The sequence below is a fragment of the Sus scrofa genome, chromosome 1, assembly GCF_054392235.1.
Source record: "Sus scrofa isolate SSC_HxYL_T2T_F1_AM1 chromosome 1, Sscrofa_HxYL_maternal_Yorkshire_Landrace_v2.0, whole genome shotgun sequence".
NCBI classification, from domain to species: Eukaryota; Metazoa; Chordata; class Mammalia; order Artiodactyla; family Suidae; genus Sus; species Sus scrofa.
The window spans coordinates 138812079-138832040 of NC_139383.1; the positions used below are offsets into that span (position 1 = coordinate 138812079).

General features: G+C 56.4%; 3 protein-coding genes across 4 annotated transcripts in view; 1 reads left to right on the forward strand and 2 right to left on the reverse strand.

Moving 5' to 3' along the window:
- The window catches only part of SPTBN5 (spectrin beta, non-erythrocytic 5), a 51352-nt gene extending 50500 nt beyond the window's left edge, over positions 1 to 852 (forward strand). Inside the window, 1 exon segment of the mRNA XM_085013907.1 lies at positions 267 to 852. Coding sequence (XP_084870033.1) covers positions 267 to 385 — 119 coding nt within the window. The 3' untranslated portion in view covers positions 386 to 852.
- On the reverse strand, positions 813 to 19759 carry JMJD7 (jumonji domain containing 7). 2 transcript variants are annotated; one of them, XM_085000362.1, is made up of 20 exons: positions 12044 to 12184; positions 9468 to 9540; positions 9058 to 9194; positions 8818 to 8949; positions 8234 to 8274; positions 8011 to 8050; positions 7710 to 7764; positions 7293 to 7423; positions 6938 to 7021; positions 6638 to 6675; positions 5662 to 5797; positions 4803 to 4939; positions 4316 to 4538; positions 4104 to 4221; positions 3645 to 3782; positions 3399 to 3503; positions 3109 to 3288; positions 2604 to 2770; positions 1630 to 1816; positions 813 to 1528 (listed from the first exon to the last, which is right to left on the reverse strand). In XM_085000362.1, the coding sequence occupies exons 3-20, from the start codon at positions 9124 to 9126 to the stop codon at positions 1317 to 1319; spliced, it is 2193 nt and encodes a 730-aa protein (XP_084856488.1). In that variant the 5' UTR covers positions 9127 to 9194; positions 9468 to 9540; positions 12044 to 12184; the 3' UTR covers positions 813 to 1316. The 2 variants fall into 2 exon arrangements, with proteins under 2 accessions (XP_084856488.1, NP_001191173.1); NM_001204244.1 differs by lacking the exons at positions 813 to 1528; positions 1630 to 1816; positions 2604 to 2770; ... (14 more) ...; positions 9058 to 9194; positions 9468 to 9540 and adding exons at positions 12405 to 12564; positions 12990 to 13066; positions 13284 to 13379; ... (2 more) ...; positions 14593 to 14746; positions 19695 to 19759 and having other exon boundaries at positions 11841 to 12314.
- On the reverse strand, positions 1273 to 10837 carry PLA2G4B (phospholipase A2 group IVB). The gene is given in 20 exon segments (NM_001204400.1): positions 1273 to 1528; positions 1630 to 1816; positions 2604 to 2770; positions 3109 to 3288; positions 3399 to 3503; positions 3645 to 3782; positions 4104 to 4221; positions 4316 to 4538; positions 4803 to 4939; positions 5662 to 5797; positions 6638 to 6675; positions 6938 to 7021; positions 7293 to 7423; positions 7710 to 7764; positions 8011 to 8050; positions 8234 to 8274; positions 8818 to 8949; positions 9058 to 9194; positions 9468 to 9540; positions 10735 to 10837. Coding segments are annotated over 20 exon segments (2343 nt in total). The 5' UTR covers positions 10744 to 10837; the 3' UTR covers positions 1273 to 1316.
- Positions 19760 to 19962: the final 203 nt, after the last annotated feature.

Below are 19962 nucleotides of genomic sequence, written 5' to 3' on the forward strand. Positions count from 1 at the left end.
CAGGGCTGCCATTTGTGCTCTGTGCCTCCAGCCACACACCCAGGGCAGATGATGCAGTGAGCTGGATGGTGAGAATCAGCCATCTCCCATCCACCCCACACCTTACGGTCACTCCTGCAGCTGCCTCCCAGGACCTCCATCCCACATCCGTCTTAGAAGGAGGGAGGTATTCTGAGGAAGGCCAGGGGTCTGGGGCACTGGTGCTCAGAGAAGATTCTGGGGCAGCTAGGCCCTAAATTCACTCTACCTCCCCATTCTCCCAACAGGTCTGGGCCCTGAAGCAGACCCTGAGGTGGCGTCGAACCTCAGGGCTACATGCGAGGACACCCGAGAGGGGACCATGAGACTGAGCTCCCAGGCCCCTGAGGACCAACTTCTGGAATAGACGGTTCCGTGTTAGGAGAGGGGCCCTGCCAACATTACAGCCTGCTGAAGTCACACCCTTAACACCTGGTCCCAGGTCCTGCCACCCCTACCATGGGACAGGAAGCAGCCCTTCGAGTCCTGGGTGAGGAGGATGGGGGTGCTGGCTGGTTTGCCTGTGAGTCACCTGAGCAGGGCCAGGGCTGCAGCAGCAAGACCTCCAGGCCCAAGTGGCCTCTCTGCTTGCAGAGCTTGGGCTGGAGTGGAGCAGACAGGGCCAGGAGCTCACAGCCAGCTCTTCGGGGGCAGCCCAGGCTGACTCGCCAGCTTTGTTAAGGTGCCTGGGAGATATTTTGTTTTCTAAACCAGTCTTGCCCTGTGTAACTAAGACGGTGGAATGACAGGTCCCCTCTTGGCAGCAATGACAGAAATCTCCATAACGCGTCACATTTGTATGAGCCCCTGTAATACATAAAGTACTCTATCTCACTCTGTATAGCTACTCGAGGTGGCAGGGACAGGAAAGGAGACGCAGGTCACGGGGCGCTGGGCACGTACACAAACATGGCCAATACTGGCCCCCCTCTAGCGGAACCTCCAAATCCTCTCCAGCCACAGTATGAGGACAAGGCCTCTCCCGGCCTGAGAAGAGTGGGCCCAGCCCCTGTTTAAATCCCTCGACCTACTCCAGAGCATCCATGGCAGGGGTGCTGCTGGCTTCAGTGCCAGGTCTGAGTGGTGCTGGGCACCTTGATGAGCTACTTAGAGGGCAAGATCCCACGGCTGGGTTGTCCAAACCCCCAGAGGCTCCGGAACTTGTTGATGGTCGTCTCCATCACAACTCAGCCAGAGCATCAAGGCAGGTGGGGAACCAGACTGAAAGTCAGGGGCCATGGGGCTGAGCTAGAGGCCCCCCAGGAAGTCACAGCATCCCCACCCCCATTCACTGCTTGTCACTCGGGCCGGCGCTGCCTCCGCCGCTGCACAGCCTCACGAAGGGCCTCCAGCAGCCGCTCCCGGTTGTTGCAGATGTTGTACTGCGTCAGACGGAGCAGCTTGTCTGTGTCCTCCTGGCTGTAGGTCACCTTCGAGAAGTGGTAGGGGGAGTCGGAGGAAGAGAGGTTCACTTGCCCTGCCTCCTGCTCCTCCGCTGTCCGCCGGACTCCTGTGGAGAGAAGCCAGGATGGGGGAAATGTGCTGGGGTGGAGGGTGGGTTTAGGGTCACCTGGGGGAGGCATAAAGGACAGAGGACGGGTGGTGGCTCACCAGGGGCTGAGTGCTCCCGGAAGGAGGCATTGACCAGAGGGAAGTGCAGCACAGCGGGGGCATCAGGGCAGGCGGGGTCCAAGAAGAGGTGGCACTCCTGGGGCTGGCACTGTTCCTCCGGGCTGGGCGAGATGGGTGGGAACGGGATGCCCTGCTCCTGGCAGAACTGGCCCAGGAGCTGCAGCTGCTGCAGGACAGGCAGAAGGGGCATCAGCAGGATGGGCCCATGGGCTCCTGGTATCCACACTGGACTGAATGAACACAGGGGTCCACCAGGACGTGGCACTAAGTGCCCAGATGCCAAGTAAGATGCTAGTGCATCCAAGAGTCCAGCCTGGGGAAATGCTCTAAGCCTGGCAGCCCTTCTGCACCAGCTCTTCTGGCCTCAGCCAAACTGGGCTGCCAATGAACCCCCACCGCCGCTGACCCCAGTTCTGAACTTGGGAGGCAAAATCCTTCATGAGACCCGAAACTCAAAGTGAGAAAACCCAGGCTGCAGGTGCAGCAAAAGACTCAAATATAAAATGCAGTTTAAAACATTGCCAGTGGAGTTCCCATCGTGGCTCAATGATTAACAAATCTGACTAGCATCCATGAGGACAAAGGTTTGATCCCTGGCCTTGCTCAGTGGGTTAAGGATCTGGCATTAGTGTTTGCTGTGAGCTGTGGTGTAGGCTGGCAGCTACAGCTCTGATTCAACCCCTAGACTGGGAACCTCCATATGCTGCGGGTGTGGCTCTAAAAAGGATAAAAAAAAAATCTCCAGCTTCCCCATCCCGCAAAGTTCCCTGGTGGGGTGAATTCACTGAATCCACAGCCTTTCACTCACTCACATAGTGTCACTGTCACAGTCCCTAAGGGAAGCTGGCCTGAACACCAGACTCCAAAGCAGATCTCTCCAGAGTGAGGATGTCAGGCCAGCTGAGGCCAGGCCTGGGGTTGCCCCCTTCCCCCCAAGACTGCACTCAGCCCACCTGGAAGGCTCCGTGGAGGTTGTAATCCAGCGACAGGATGAGGTCCACATCCCGTGTGGGGCGCAGGAGAGGTGGGCAGCTAGTATTGATGAGGTAGCCAACATCCAGCAGGCACAGGTGGGGCTCTGCAGGGGTCAGCTGGTTGGGGAAGCCATCCAGTTTGGTGGCTGGAAAAGTTGGGGGATCGAGTAGAGAGCGGCTGCCATGTGTGCTGAGGGCACCGGCCCCCGCAGCCTCATGCCAGCTCCTTGCTGCTAATGGAAGGCTCTACCCTCTGCCTCCTACTCCCTCCTGCCAAAGCAGCACCTCAGCTCCCGAGGCCCCATACATGTGCCCTGACCCCAACGTGAGAGGAAGAGGGGGCTCCGGCTCCAGGCAACTCAGGGACCTGAGCTCAAAGGGCATGGCGCCAAGGGGCTAGAGAGTGTGCGTGTCTGGACCAGGGACCCCAGGACGGCCATGGAAAGACTTTCGAGAGCTGGACCAGGGGGAGAAAAGCAGATACCTTTCCAGGCAGAGAAGTGAGGATGCTGGTAGTAGTCCTTGTGGAAAGAGAGGCCACGTAGGAAATTGTGGGTGGTCTGGGCAAGTGGACGCCATGTCAGAAGGTCAGTGAAAAACTCAGCTATCCTGCCGGCCACTGTGGGAGGCTCTTCTACCTTCAGAAGGGGGACCTGGTCCTTGTCTGCAATCAAGAAGAGGAGACACGGGGACCCTTGGACCTTTATTCTGGCCTCTGTGGACTCATGAAGGCCTGAGGGCTACCCCGAAGCTCCCCAATACATCCCAACCTACCCAGGCTGATCTGATCCTGTGCCCAGCGGTCCCAAAACTGGCTGGGCTCGGAGGACCAATACAAGCTGTCCTGGAGGTTGGCTGTGTACAGGTTGCTCCAGATACCTGAGGAGAAGACATGGGAGGAACAGTCTGACCTTTCCCCTCAGCCCAGTGGGGACCAGGGAACATCCCAGTGACTGAGCTGGGACCTCTGGGCTCACCATCTCCCTGGGTCCCATTGTCCCACCTACCAGTCACCCTCACCTTCCAGGAAGCAGATGCGGGACTCAGGAAGCTGCTTTGTCAGGCGCCCCATGAAGAACTGAGAGCCAAAGAGCTCGGAGGGGATGAAGGCGCCGTACTTGGGAAAGCCAATCTCATAGGGGGAGAACTCACACCACTCTGTGAAGAGGCCACACAGGCTCGCCTTGGGGCCCAGAACCTGAGGACCCACCCATCGGGCCCCACCACACCTACCGGGGCCCCACGTCAGGGAGCCTGCTGACCAGGAGGTTTGGCCTTGTCGCTGGCACCCTAAGCATGGGACCCACGGCCCCTGCTTCCATCCCGAAGCCAGAGTGACTCTGGGAGGATGACAGGCTCTGGAAAGCATGGGACCAGGCCCCGAAGCAGTGGGTGCCACACCCACCTTCACACACAGGCCCAGCTACCTCTCACCCTTCCAATTGCAAGAGCACAGGTCTCAGCTCCAGGGCTGCTCACCCCCAAATTCAAAGGTGGTCAGACCCTTTTCCTTGGTGTTGAGGGCACAGTAGATGGGCAGAGGGTTCTGGCCATGACTCAGGGCCTCCCGCTGGTCTGAGAGTTTGTGGTCGTGGGGCTGGAGGAAGAGAATTTGAACCTGAAGCCATGGCCTCCTGGGGCCCCGGCTCTGACCACCCGGTTCCCTGCTCCCACTCATACCCCTCCCATACCTGGTCATGCAGCAGTGCCTCGCTGACCAGGGCCCACAGGTCGGTGAAGCAGGTCGGGTAGCCCAGGCGGGCACGCTCGGCCAGCTCCTGCCGGTACCGCCACAGCTGGCTGGGGGCCAGCACGCCCAGCTTGCTCTTGGTCACCTGGGTCTTCAGTGACTCGATGGGTCCCACCAGGTCCTTCTGAGACCACTCTGGGTCCTCGTAGAGGTTGGCCAAAGCCCTGGGAAAAGCCAAAGCCAGGGGCTCATCCCTCAAGGACCCCAGTGCATGCCTTGGGCTCTCTACTCTGGGATAACAGCCCAACAGAAACTAGCAGGTCCCCCTGCGCACCTTTCTTTCTGGCTCTTGGTCTCCCACCCTTTCCAATCTGGTCAGAGGGACCTGTGGAGTCTGAGAGCCTTACCACCGCCACCACCTCCCTGCCCCTGCCCCAGGACCCAGCTAGCCACCCCCAGGCCCTGCACACCACCTCCTTCCAGCTCACCAGGTGGCACCCGAGGCCCCTGTGATGTAGGAGATGCAATCCAAGAGGCCCAGCTCCTTCAGGCCAGCCAGCTGCCCATACAGGGAAGTCATGGCCCGGGTCCCCCCACCGGTGGCCATAACAGCTATCACTGGGATCTGAAAAGGGGACAACCAGGCTCAGAGAGGCCTTAGGGACAGGGAAGGCCAAGCCTCAGGAAGAGGAGGGAGCAAGCCAAATGGCCACTCAGCCCACCCACAGCTAAGGCCAGCCAAGATGGATCAGGGCTCTGGGGACCTAATCAGGTCAGGCCTGTGGAGAAGGGTCTAGTTGGAAGTAACCTTGCAAGGGTCAGGCTTGTTTGGTTTCAAGAACTCCGGGAGAAATGGCCAAGTTCCAGGCCTCATTTCCTCACCTCCAGCCCCTGAGGAGTCTGGTGACTGATTTCTTGAAGCCCCAGGGCCACCTCCAAAGTCTCCCACATAGCCACCCCTCCCCCTCCTGCAAGAAGAGGTTATTTTCCTGGGAGATGCCCGAGATGGAGCTGTACCTCCAGGGATTGCCCCAGGCCAGCAGACAGCCCTTAGGCTGTATGCCCCACTGATCAAACACACTGGGCCCAGTCTCAAAACCTGAACCAGGCTGAGGATCAAGAAACAGAAGGCAGGCTAGGCCAGCGGGCAGCTCATCAGTGCCTGGTGCCTTTTGCAGTGCCCTGCATTTGATGTGACCAAGCTCCTGACAACAGCCCAGTGAGAGGGAAGTAGAGCAGGGTCCAAGCCTGCCTCGGCACCAGCTCTGGTCTGGTTAGGGCACAACCAGTTCCAGCATCCAGCACTGGGCCAGAGGACCCCCACCCAGTCCAGCTCTGTCCCCAGACCTCGTCCTCCTGCAGGTCTCCATCCAGCTGCAGGGCCTGCTTCAGGGCCTTGGCCACCACCTGCTTCCTCCTGCTCAGGAAGGCCTGCTCCTCGGCACAGGGCTTGCAGCCCAGCCGCACAGCCAGCTCCCTGGGCCTGGATGAGAAGGAGGGGACCATGAGGCAGCTCCCGGCCTCGTCACAGAAAGGGAAGCGGGCCAGCCTGCCTGCCCTAAAAAGCCCACCGCCATCCTCTCCTCTCCTCTCCCCACCCCTCACCCCTGCTCCTGTGATCTGACTGAAGTGCGGGGTGTGGACTCTGAGGTGGAGAAGATGAAGCCAGATCCTTGCAGAGACACCCCTGGGGAGTGCAGCACAGCTAATTCACAGGACCAGGAAAGCGGTGACTGAAGAGCTTCAGTCACCATGGACCCTCGGCAGGACTCAGCATACCCTACCGAGACCTAGGACCAGGGATCTACTTCTGTCTGTGGGCCTCTCTGCATCATCCACCCAAAAATGACTCCAGAGGAGATGGGGTCACCCCTTTTCCTGGTGGGGAGCTAAGCTCCCAGGCCTGCAGAGGACCAGCGTGAGCAGCTCCTCCCGTCTCCTGAGGGGCAGCTGAGGCCCACCCACAAGTCTACCTCCCAGAGCGGCCCGACTTTGCTCCTTGCCTTCTCTGTGCCTCTAACCATGCTTCCACCTGCCATCTGGGTTTCCAGCCAAATATCATGTGCCTCCCAGGTGCCAGACACTGGGCTAGGCACCCACCCCTCTGACTAAGTTAGGAATGCATGCGAAATTTAAGAAAAAGAGCCTTCATCTGCCAAGGCTCCTGCACCTCGCACCCCACCCTCGGAGAAAGCCCCGAGCACCTTAAGATTCATGATTGTCAGTCTTGCTAGGAGCTGCCCCACCACCCCTCGCTCCTCCAGGCTGAGTGCCCTGGCTGTCGCTCCCCATGACCTTTCCCAGGGCCCAGCCAGACTCTTACCCTTCTTTGTTTTCCAGCTCCACCCTCATCATGGGCTCCTGAAAACCATGAATGCCCTAGTTACTAAAAGGGGCCTCCCTGTTCCCCTCCCCCAGCCCAAGCCGTTTCCCATGATGGCCCCATGCTCTCTCGGGCCCCAGCCATCTTCCACAGGGGCCAGCCCGAGGCCTGAAGGCAGAGATGCTCAGAGGACCCCTCTCCTGTGAGCCTGGCCCAGCCTTTGTCCAGGGCAGGACCCAAGGGCAGAAGCAGACCAGCCCTGCCCATGCAACTGGCTTTCTTCTACCAGGTGACCAGTACCTGGGAGGTAGGGAAGACGAGTCTCACCACCTGGCCAGAGGGCAGGGCCCTCAGGGGCACCTTCAGTTGCTCTTGGGGGGCATCCTGCAGACAGGATGAAGGAAGACCTAAGAATCTCCAGCCTTTGGTTACCACAAAGCCTCGCTGATTGCCCGGAGGGATGACAGAGAAGCAGTAGGAAGGGGGATAGAAGGCCAAGGTTAACCCCACACTTCACAGGGTACTGACTCTGCCAGGGAGTGATGGGGAGGGGACTCGGGGTGAGCAGAGGGGCAGGCTGGAAGGAGGTGCTCAGGGAAGGAGGGAGGAGAGCTCAGCAGGGACAGAGCGGTACTGGGACAGAACAACAGTCTACCTGCAGGTGAATCCTCAGTTCCTGCTCCCAGCAGGCTGGCCAGTGGAAGTGCCAGGGGCCGGTGCCCACAGAGGCCTCCTGTGGACCCTCACAGGACCCAGGAACCACAAGCTGCACTCTGCCCTCTGACTCTGGAAATAGGAACCAGAGCAGAGAGGCTGGGAACGGGATCTCAGCTGAAGGGACCAGGGGTGGGGGCGCTTCCCTCCCCCTACTGAGATGGAGGAAGGGAGATGGGGCTCTGCCACAGCCACCCTGAGGACTGAGGGCAAATGCTCCAGAGTGGATTCGGCCCCCAGCCCCTGCTCCTGCCTGAGAACTGGGGGAAGCCAGTGCCAGATCCCCTCCAGGGTCCCCTTAGAAAGGGGAAGACAAGGGCTGAGAGCTGGGAGCTCTTCCAGTGGGTCGGGGGCTCACCCTTCTGGTCTCCAGCCTTCTCTAGTCGAACATGCAAGCAGGAGAGCTCCCGGGCCTGGGTCATAAAGAGAACCCCTCAGACTCTAGCCCCTTCTCTGTGGAGACCTCAGCCTCCCAGCACCCTGGCTCCTGCTCCTCAGCAGTGTATTACCTTGGCCCTGAGTCACTGAACATATGCTTGGGGGTGTGCCCTCTTGAACTGAAATCCCAGGGCCTCCCCAACTCTACCGTACGGTGGGCCCGAGCTGCAGGCCTGGGGAGGAGCGTGAGCAGATGGCAGGAGGGAGGGTTCTAGACTCACCACCAGGATGCCGTTGCTGACGAGCTGCTCACAATCAGTTCTGGAAAAAGCCCCCACAGACCTTGAGCCAGAGTTGGAGTTCCAAGGTTCTCACCCCTCAAGGAAGCCCAGGCTCGCCCCCTCCACCCTAATGCCTCTCTGGGAAGAGTGAGCTCCGGGTATGCTGGGTTCAGGCCTTCCCATGATCACTCCCATCAGGAATGTGCCCCACGGCCCAACTCACAGACTCTGCAGCCGAAATTCAACTTCTAGCCGCTCCTCACCCTGGACAGAGAGAAGCAAGTTAGCAAGTGTGAGGAGTATAAGTGAGAGAGTTTATGTGTTTGTAGACCTGGGCTGCTGAGGTCTCAGTGGCGAGGAGAGTCACTGCCCTCCTTCTCTGCTCCAAGAAAGCTGCCCTTGGCTTAGGGACCAAGCCAGAAAAAAAGCAGGACTGCTCCCCCCCCCCTTTTTTTTTTGGCTTTTTAGGGCCGCACTTGCGGCATGTGGAGGTTCCCAGGCTAGGGGTCAAATCGAAGCTGTAGCCACCAACCTACACCACAGCCATGCCAAATCCTTTAGCCACTGAGAAAAGCCAGGAATCAAACCCATATCCTCTTGGATACTAGTGAGGTTTGTAACCTGTTGAGCTGCAACAGGAACTCCAGGACTGCTCTTTGATGGACTGCAGCTCTTAGCAGACAGAGGCCTCTGGGATACCAGGAAGCCTGGACCACTCACTGGAGAAGACAGCCATGTACCTGGCCACCCTTCAAAACACCCCCTTCCTAGGGCTGAGGCCCTCCGCTGCCCCACACACAGTCTTGCCTGAGGGTTCAATGAGAAGCTCTCGCGCCGCGACTCCCCAGCCCGCAAAGTCCCCACGTCAAACAGCACTGACAACATGGGGTCATCCTTGGTCAGGAAGTCCTGGTCAAAGACTTTGAGTTGCACGACGTTCTGAAAGAGGAACAGAGTGAGGGGGCTGCAGGAAAGGGGTGGGACAGGAAACAAGGGGCCGTGGGTGGACCGGGACAGTGAGCAGGGCCAGGGCCAACGCCCGCCCACCTTGAGTTGGCTGTGGATTCGGAAGTGAAAGCTCTGATTCCAGATGGGATTTCTGCTGTTTTTGACCATGCGTGTCTGGAGCTGGTGGCTGGAGGCCGTGGGCAGCCACAGAGTCACATAGCAGTCGGAGGGGCTCACTGTGGGAAGGAAGAACAAGCTCCCGGTGATGGCCAAGGGCCCTTCCCAGACCCGCTGCTTCCATCACAGGCAGTCCCAGGAGACCAAGCGAGGATGGAGCGGGGCTGGGCCAGGAGGTGCAGGCCCAATCTCTATGTTCCACCCGGTACCCCTCCCAGCATCCTCTCCAGGACCACCCTGCGTGCCCGGCCCTAGTCACATCTCTTCCCACTGCCCTGCCTCACTCCGAATCCTGCTGCAGAACTACTGCCCTCCCTGAGCCCAGCGCTCACCTAGGTCCTTGGAGGGCAGGCCATGGGCCTGCAGGACACGAATGGTGAGCAAGCAGGTCCCAGGCACCTTTGCCTACAGAGGCGGGAGAAATAGGTTTACTGCTGGCTGACGGGCCCAAAGGCAACACGGGCCAAAGGGAAGGCTAGGGTGACACCTTGAGGCCTCATCCTGAACCTGCCCAGCTTCAGGCCTGTCCCCCACCCACCAGAGTCCTGAGCCAAAAGGCGGCTGTGATATCTCCTGATGACTCCTGCCAAGTCTTACACAACACTGTGCTGGCTCTGGTCCAAGGGTTTTATGTATACAAACCCAATTTAATCACCCACCCACCCTCTGCGTGGGGACTACTTATTATGACCAGCCCCACAAGGAAACTGAGGCACAGAAAGGCTAGGTAGTTGCTTGCCTAAGACCTAGGGCCAGGATTGGGCCATACTAGCTTGACTTGTCCTCACAGCCCCCACACTGATCTGCTTCCCGGTACAGTATCCAACTCTTCCCACCCCACATCCCTGGCTCCCCTTTACTAAGCAAACTTGAGGCTGGTCTTGGGTGGCAGGGGCCCAGAGCGGCAGAGGGTCTGTGGATGGCTACAGAGGGAGGGGAAGAGGTATGACAGGGCACCACTTGGCCTTGGTCTCCCTGCTTGAGCTGCTTCCCAGCCTCTCCATCTTTGGTCGAAAGGTAATTCTGGAAATGGTCTCTCCACTAGGCTAGGGACAGCAGCTGTCAACTCAGGACCACGCACAGGCTCTCTGGTCCTCTAGGTGCTACAAGTTCAGGCTAAAGATGGTCCCCAGGTGGCCCCATCCAAACCCACGACCGTGGGTCTGGGGAGGTAGAACCTGTGCCAACCAACTCTTCCTTTTGGCCTTCAGCCCTGCCTCATGGAGAGCCCTGATGGATGGAGTTCAGAGGCAGAGCTGGAGAAGCCCATCCATCAGTGTCAGCCCTGGGGCCCCCACACCCCAAGCAACTGAGTCAGAGGGAGCACGGGAGCAGCCACTTCCTCTGGGGCCCCAGGACAGCAGCTGGGAGACTGAGTTCTCAAGGCCCCAAACCACGGTGCCAGGGAGCTCTGTCTGGAGGCCATCTCAGGACAGCAGGAAGAACTCAGGATGATCCCGCATCCCAAGACCCTGCCTCCTCCCTAGCCTCCACTGCCCACCCCGGGCCAAGGCCAGCAAACACTGAAGAAGCCCAGTGCTCCCTTAAGCAGCAGCATTAAGCAGGCACCAGAGGGACCAGTGCCCTACTGGGTCTTACCAGAGCCATGGGGCAGAGTCTTTGGAGCAAGGAATGACGAGCAGTGCCTGCAGGACTGAGGACTGTCAGCTTTTTAACCCAGAGCCAGGGATGTCCCAGCTGGCCCCAAGCTCCTCCCCAGTTCCTCCCAACCGCCTCCGCTCCACCCAAGCCCCACACCCACTCCTGGACCAGCCTCCTGTCCAGGAAATGAGACACCTTAATCCTACCTGGAGCCACTGACACCCTCGTGCTGGGGGTTCAACACACCCGAAGACGGGTTCTCTCCAGCCATCTCCACCTGGGCCCATGCCCCCTCTGCCCCACTATCCAGGCCTAGACCTCAAGGGACAGCCCCTAAGGAAGCTCACTGTCAGCGGCTGAGCAGGAACCTGGAAGGTGGGGCCTGAGGTCTGGAAAGCAGGGAGTGGGCCCCAGAGCAGTGCCAAACCTAAGAGCCGCATCCCCTGTTGCAGGGCCTTTTGCAACCTCCTGGTGCCAGGGTGACAGAACCGCCCGGTCTTGATGGATGCCCTTGGCCAATGTGAGAGGAGCACCCCAGGCCCCAGCATAACCTGGCAGGGCTGCGTCTTGTTCTATGCAACAGCCCTTCAAGGCTGCCTGCCAGGCTGCCTCCACCTTGGAGCTGGTACTGGGTGGCTGAGGAGGAGGCCCCTGGGCTGGCACCCAGGAAAGAGGGCTCTTCGGTTTCCAGAGCCGGGATGGGGCAGGGAAGGGGGTTCTGAGTGTGGGGACCCACTCCTTCATCGGGGAATAGCCTCAGGAGGGACAGGGGTTTCTGTTCCCTCCTGTCAGCGCTTGTTACAAGAGCAACGAGGGTGACCCCCTGATCAGCAGACCCCACCAGCTGCCCAGGAGCTGGAGGACAAGAGCAAACAAGCACAGCTAGGAAGAGCTTTACAGGCCCTGAGTCAATGAGTTCCACACCACAGAGCTACACCAAGACTGAGGTCAGCCTGCCCGTCCCAGGGAGGCCACGATGGTTCTACGGGACAGAGAGCACTGCAGGCCCCAGCCCTCACCCCCAACCAAGGTTCAGGAAACATTCACCTGAACCTTCCAGCCCTCACCAGAGCACAGAAGGCAACCGCAAGGGAGTCTCAGCACACGTGAGTCAAGCTGCCTTTTATTGATCACTTCCTCTGCGCTGGGCCTGTGCCATCCTACAGACCTCGGCTCTATCACCCCGTGTGGCAGGACCCATCATTATCTCCGTTTCACAGACAGGACACCAATGCTCTGAGGCAGTAACTTGCCCGGGGCTGCCCTGAGCCCACCCCTCTTCCAGTACAGGCTGCTGCTGCCTCACCTGGGCGCCGACATCCCAGGAGCCCACACTCAGGCCTGCCTGGTGCCTTCGGATCCGTCAAAGCCGACCCTAACCCCCACTGGCAGCCAGCACCTCCGACTCCAGTCTGCCTCTAGAACCGGCCTGGGAGGGGCGCCGACCTTTTCCACAAACTGTTCTTGGCAATGACAACCAGGGCTCCGTCAGTTGAGGCCTGCGGCCTTAGTGAGGGAGTCAAGCAGCTGGAAGTAACTGTACTTGAGGTCATACTCCATGTCGTACCAGAAATTCACTGCAGGGAGAATGGAGCCTGGAGCATGAGGGTGCCCCTTCAAACCCACGCTTCCACAGCCACAGCCAGGGAACCCGGGCAGCCCCTCACCTGCAATGCAGCCGTGCGACTGCTGGACATGGTGGAACCACAGGGCCGGCAGGTAGAGCACATCGCCAGCCCGCACAGTGCAGTGAAGGGCCTGGGCCTGACGGTAACTGGGGTACCGGACCAGGTCTGGAGCCAAGGGGTCCAGTGGGATCCACGGCACCTGGGGGCACAGCACATTCGAGGAAGCGGGCCAAAGCCCCCAAGCCCTCCAGCTCTCTCCCTCTCAAAGGTAAACACTTTGGGCCCTGCCTTGGGCAGCACTGGGAGGCCCCAGACATAGGGATTTTCAGAGCAAACTGCCACCACCCCATTTCTCTCTTTTTTAGGGCTGCACCTGTGGCATATGGAAGTTCCCAGGCTCGGGGGCAAATTGGAGTCTGTGACCTACACCATAGCTCACAGCAATGTCGGATCCTTAACCAACTGAGCGAGGCCAGGGATCAAACCTGCATCCTCATGGATACTAGTTGGGCTCGCAATCTGCTGAGCCACAATAGGAACTTCCCCCATTTCTTTTATGCCTGCTCCTCAGAGCCCAGCCTCCTAACCTCCCCTCTCCCCAGGGCCCAGAAACAAGGCAGATACCTTCTCCATGGCCTCTTCATCCACCATCTTGAAGCAGCCCTCTTCACTTAGCTGGTAGGTTGCTGGTGTGTACAGTTCTGAAGACAGATGGAGAAAGGTGTGGGGATCTTCAAAGGGCCTGGAGCTTGCCAGTCCCTCCCACCTGTTCCCTGGGTGCAGGGGCAAGAGGGCCAGGGGTCCTAGCACAATGGAGATGCTGTGTCCACACCTCAGGCCTGGAGCCCAGCCCACCCCGGGCTCCTGGCTGCCCCCTTGGCCACCTGCTCCCCAGCCCTTGCAGGCTGCACCCCCTACCATAGGGAATGAAGGGCCGGTCGCTGGGTGGATGCAGCAGGAAGTGTTTCTCTCCCGAGACCACGCAGTAGAGGTTCTCATAGTGGTCCTTATGCACTAGTGACACAAAGAAGGCCCAGTGGGTGGGGTTAGTGGGGGCAGATGATCATGCTTGGGGCCCTACACCCCATGACAGCTTATGGTGTGACAGAAGAGCTCACAAAGTCAGAGCTGGCCCAGGGCAGGGGGGCAAGGAGTCTGGCAGGCATACGGAATCTCAGACCCCTGCCCGCCAGGGTCTCAATGCTCACCCTGGGCTCATTTTCACCAAGAGGGGAATTTGCACAAAGAGGGTTCTTTGCCTTCATCCCCAGATCGAGCTGGCCTTCAGAGTGCATTCTAGGGACTTAGAGGATATAGTGTCCCCTACCCCCATGCCTTGGGCACCCTAAATCACTTGAGCTGTTGAGGAAGTCCCGCCCCACACCCCCGCCACCAGATCCCAGAAACCTTAGAGAATAGTCAGTCAACTTTCATCCAGGCCCAGCCTTCCTCACTCAGCCTCACCTTCCTTCCCATACACCTCCCCCGCTTCTATTCCCCTGACACCTACAGGATGTCACTGCAGCTGCCTCTCCCAGCCAGAAGTTCACAGCATCAGGCATCTTTCCTGTGGATCCAGAGGAGAGAAGGCAATTGGAAGAGGTCATCCCCAAAACCAGGCTGGGAACTACCACCAGGTAGTAATGTTGGGTCTCCAGGGAAAGAGCAAGGAGAAGGGGCAGAGGTGGGCAAGCATGGCAAGGGATCTCTGTCCCCTGGGGCAGAAAGAAGGGTGGCAATCTTCTTAAGTTCACTGAAATGAAATTGAGACCTAGGGACCTGACCCAATGAGGCCTAGGTTATAAGCCGTCATCACCAAAGGGAGCCAAGTGGCAAGCAGATCTGGCTCCCTCCTTCCCATTTCTTCCCTGCCCAGCCCCATCTCCACTCACCCAGAGCCTCAGAGGCCCAGGGCACATGGGGCTCCAGATCAGGAAGCAGCTGGGGCAGCTCGTTGGGCAAGTTGGAGCACTGCTTCTGCACGTAGAGGACCCCAGGGTGCTTGGCTCGGCCCTCCAGCACGTCTAACACACAGCTCAGGGGCAGGCGGCGCTCAGCGGGCATCACAAAGCGATCCCCTCGCACGGCATCTGCATAACCATCTGGGGTCACAGCCACACTCACCTCGGTGGAGCCCACAGTGGCTCTGGAAGAAAAGACATTCAGGCCATGCCCAGATGCCACAAAGCACCGCCCCATCCCCACCCCCACCCAGGGCAGCCCCCACCTGAGGTACTGGAGGGACCACTTCTGGAGGGCTGGCCAGTGCTGCAGGGCATTTCGGATGATGCAGGGCCTGTTGGGGCAGACCCAGTCCCGGTAGAAGTGGAGTGGACTGGGGACCTCGTCCAGGTAGGGCACAGCAAGAGGCACACTAAGCTCTGAGAGAAAGGGGGCAGGCAGGGGGGCTGAAGCCAACAGTACCCAGTAGCTGCCCCACAGCCTGCATAAGAGATGTCCTCTCTATGGAGTTCTCATTGTGACTCAGGGTAATGAACCCACCTAGTATCCATGAGGATGCAGGTTTGATCGCTGGCCTGGCTCAGTGGGCTAAGGATCCAGCATTGCCATGAGCTGTGGTGTACATCGAAGGCCCAGCTCAGATCCCGAGTTGCTATGCCTATGACTTAGCCTGGGAACTATTCAACCCCTAGCCTGGGAACTTCCATATGCTGTAGGTGCGGCCCTAAAAAGAAGGAAAAAAAGAGAGAGAGATATCCTCTCTCGGCAGGCCACACTGTGTTGCCAGGCAATGCCTATAGTTGACCAAAGGGCCCTGGACAACCAGCAATAGAAGAATGAGTGAAATTTAAGGGAGAAAGTGTGAGACATCCACAAACACATCAGGATGGCCCCTAAGAATCCACAGGGCCAGGGGCTGCTGCTCAGCCCATAACCCAAACCCTCCACAGGGACAGGTCTGGCCCTGCATAGCAGACCCTTGGCCTCCCCACTCTGGAGTGGCCAACCTCCTGACATCCATTAGGAAAGGCAGCCACTGAGGCAGGGCTGGGAGCTCCAGAATGAGCAGGGCTGAGGCCTCACAGCCAATGCTGGTGGGTAGGACAAGGTTCTGGAAAACCCCCTCAAATGGTAGTATACACTAGCACCCAAAATGTGCTCCATACTTGGCTTGGCCAACGTGGAGGTTTTAAGGGATGATCTGAGCATCATCTCAAGAAGCTCACAACTGGGGAGACAGACTGCTACACAAACCCCCTGGAGGAAAAGAAAGGGCTGAACTGTCTTTCTGGTCTTACTGAACAGAACCATCTTCAGACACCCAGGGCTGCCATGTGCACTTGGGCAGACTGTGCCAGTGGGCCATCTGTGTGGACGTCAGTAGTGGCCCTATGTCACGCTAACAAAAAAGTCTCTTCTTTTAGACTCTCTTCTCCCTCATTCCTGTTATCCTATTGATTATTTCTAAGTCTTGTTCATTCTACCTTCTATGTGTCTCGAGCCACACACCCCCCTTTCCTCTGCTGGTGTCCACATTCAACACTAGTTCATTTGGGTCTTCCAATGTCACTTTAATAATGCTTCCTTCCCTGGCCACCCTTTTTAAAATTATAACCTGCCCCCAACAGTCCTTATACCCCTTCCCCTTTTATTCTGTCATTTATTACCATCTAACACACTATATATTTATCCTGTTTACCAGTCTCTCTTGCTAGAATGTATACCTCGTAAGGACAGGGATGCTTCTCTTGTTCATTGATGATACCTGGGACCTAGAATTAGTACCTGGCACATAGCAGGTGCTCAGTAAATATCTGCTTAATGGTTGAATGAAAGTCTCCAACATTTCCAGGCTGGATGATTGCATCAGTGAACGAACTGGTTTCCTTGGCTTAATTCTACTCCTCAAAGCATCCCGCACCCTGGCCCCAGTCATCTTCCTAAAATAAAACCTCATCTTGTCACACCCCTAGTTAAAAGTCCTTTGATGGCTTACCACTACTCCTTACAAAATGCAGTTGGCCTGGACACACATTCAAGGTGCTCCGTGATCAGGCCCAACCTACTTTTCCAGTCTGGTTTCCTCCTGTCTGGGGCCTGCCCCTTAGCACACACTCTATTCAGGTGGTGCCCAACATCATTCCTGCTGCTCACTCAGACTGGAATGCCTTCCTCCCGGCTTTTATCAAGGGCATAAGGCTTCGTTGTGTTTTCATCCTTGAGTTCTAGCCTGAATGTCTTGGCCACTACACTCATTTTCACCACTGAGGCCACGTGCTCTTTCTGATGATCAAGTCTCTATGCTGGTCATCTCAAACTTGCAACCACTTGAAAAGTGAAATGTCTTTAGGTTAAAAATTGAAGCTGTATGGGAAGACCCTGGTGGATCCGGAAAAACTGAAAAAGAAATATGGTTGCTTCACTGGCTAGAGTTGCAAGATGGAAGGTGCCAGGGATGTAAGGGAACGAGGGTGGTGGTGGTGGTGGGGAATCTGGTAATGGGCCTTCCCAGTCACGAAAGCCCATGCAATCAGTCACCTGGGAGTGTGATTTGGGGCTCAATAAATCTCCCTATTGGAGGGATTTTTTTTTTCTTTTTGGCTGCACCCACAGCATGCAGAAGTTCCCAGGACAGGGACTGAACCCACAGGAATGACCCAAGTCACAGCAGTGACCCTCAACCCCCTAGGCCACCTAGGAACTCAAATTTTTAAAATATGTGGAAATTGCCTCTTTCTTTAACTCTTTATAATTTCTGCAATTATTTCAGTTCTACTTTCCCACCATTTAATAGATTTCCTTTGGAGAATGGCCACTGTTCCCTCCTGGGGCTTCCAAGTGAGAATTTCAAAAAGGACCCAAACAATTCCTTTGGTCCAACAATTCCTCTGCTAGGAATTTAACCAACGAAAATATACATGAGCCCAAAGACTCTGCTCCAGGCACACGTGCCTCCTCACTAATCCTTGAACACACCTGTTACACTCCCACCTTAGGGCATTTGCCTACCGTGCCCGCTACCTGGAATACTCTTCTCTCAGAGGTCTGCTCAGCTCATCCATTCCCTTCCTGCTTCAAGCCAGTGTTCAAACATCGTCTTAGCAAGGAGGCCTACCCTGAATGCTTTTTCTTTTGTCTTTTTAGGGCTGCATCTGCAGTATATGGAATTTCCCAGGCTAGGGGTCCGATCAGAGCTGGTCTACACCACAGCTCACCACAACACCGGATCCTTTACCCACAGATCGAGGCCAGGGACTGAACCCACATCCTTATGGATACTAGTTGGGTTCTTTACCACTGAGCCAAGACAGGAACTCCCTTTTTTTCTTTTTATGGCCGCATTGGGAGCATATAGAAGTTCCCAGGCTAGGGGTTGATTCAGAGCTGCAGCTGCCAGACTATGCCAAGGCAACATCAGATCTGAGCCACACCTGTGACCTATGCCGCAGCTTAAAGCAATGCCGGATCCTTAACCCACTAAGTGAAACCTAACACCATCCTCACAGAGACAACATTGGGTCCTTAACACACTGAAATCACAATAGCAATTCCACCTCAATTCTTACTTGAACTTGTAGCCTCTACCCCAGCCCCACATCCTGAGCCTCATTTTGCTTTTTTTTTAATCCCATGGCACTTATCTTGCAACCCACTTTTTCTATATTGTTTACTTATTTCAATGTGCCTATGGTTGACTGTCTCCTCACTTAGAATGTAAGCTCTATGAGGAGTTCCCATTGTGGCACAGCGGAAACGAATCCAACTAGGAACCATAAAGTTGTGGGTTCAATCCCTGGCCTCGATCAGTGGATTAAGGAACTGGCATTGCCATGAGCTGTGGTGTAGGTCACAGACGCTGCTTAGTTCACAGACGCTGCTCAGATCTGGTGTGGCTGTGGTGTAGGCCGGCAGCTATAGCTCTGATTAGACCCCCTAGCCTGGGAACCTCCATATGCCACGAGTGCAACCCTAAAAAGCAAAAAAAAAGAATATAAGCTCAGAGTTCCCGTTGTGGCGCAGTGGTTAACAAATCCGATGAGGAACCATGAGGTTGCGGGTTTGGTCCCTGGCCTTGCTCAGTGGGTTAAGGATCCGGCGTTGCCATGAGCTGTGGTGTAGGTTGCAGACGTGGCTCAAATCCCGCATTGCTGTGGCTCTGGCGTAGGCCTCAGCTACAGCTCCCATTAGACCCCTAGCCTGGGAACCTCCATATGCTGTGGGAGTGGCCCAAGAAATGGCAAAAAAAAAAAAAAAAAAAAAGGAATGTAAGCTCTACGAGGGTAGAGATTTGTTTTGTTCAGTGATATAAGTGATAAAGCCTAAACATAATGAACAGAGCCTGGCACACTTAGTGCTTACTAAGGACTTGTTAAATACTCAAGGTATTCGTTACAGTATTGAAAATAAACTGGAAATGACCTAAATGCCTACCAATAGTGGGCTAAGTAAACTGCAACACTAGTAACAGGTGTGGAAAAGACTGAGGTAGCGTGATATGAAATGATTTTCAAGATACACAGAAGAGTGTGCTTAGCAGGCAACCATTTATATAAAAACGGAGACATACAGTCAGTCATACGTGGGTGTGGATATTAACAGTGTACTTCTGGATGAGGCACACTGGAGCCTGGGATGGGAGGGAATTTATAAGTCTGCTGTTATTTAATAGATATTTATTTTTAGCTCCTTTATTGTTTTCTTTGAAGGATGCTGGAGATGTCTAGCAGACGTATATCTTGTTCTGGTCAGGTTTACAGTCTAGTTGGGTATATTAGATTAACATGTACAAGTGACAAGTGATGTAAAGCAGAAGGTATATAATAGTTGCAAAAGGGAAAACAGATAATAGAATTCAGTGATAGGGAAGCTCAATTAGGGCTGAAATTTTCTAGGACAGAGTTAGGATTAAAGGTTGGTTTTGAAGAACTGAATAGGTTTGGGGGCTTTACGGGAAAGGCTTCTAGGTCAAAAGAACAATATGAGCGGAGGCAGAGACCAGCAAGATGAGTCCGCTGTTTTTTAAACCAGGTCCCTGTGTTACTATTCGGTGATAAGAAACTACTTGAAAATAGAAAAAAGAAAATAAGGTAGAGAGGGAGAAAAATAAAAACCCAGCAGAGGAAGAGCCAGGGATCACCAGCACAGCCGCCTCCAATCCTCCCAAAAAGTCTGTAGTGCTCCCAGCTTGGAGGAGTCTTTTCCTGAGTGAAGAGTAGAGTTCAAAGAGAGTGAACCGACCACCTTAAAGCCTTCACAACAGGAAAGGGTGGGAAGGGCCACGACAGAATGTCTGGGACCCGGTTCCCAGCAAGTCCCTCCAGGGTCTTGAGGTTGCTCGGAGGTCGGTCGACCAGCCACCCAACTCACCTCTCGCCGCAGCCGGGAATTCTCGTAACTCCCTGCGCACGGCGTCCAAAGCCGCTTCCGCCATGACGCCGCTGCCGCCCGAGGCTCCGCCCTCTCCCCTTAAGGCCCCGCCTCCGCTCCGAGGCCCCGCCCCTCCCTGCGGCTCACGCATTCCGCCAGGCTCCCAGCGGCGTCCCCTCCACTCTCCGCCAATGAAGTCTGCGCCTCCAGCCTCCCCCACACCCCCAATCCCCACCTCCTCAGACGACTGACTCCACCCCACCTGACG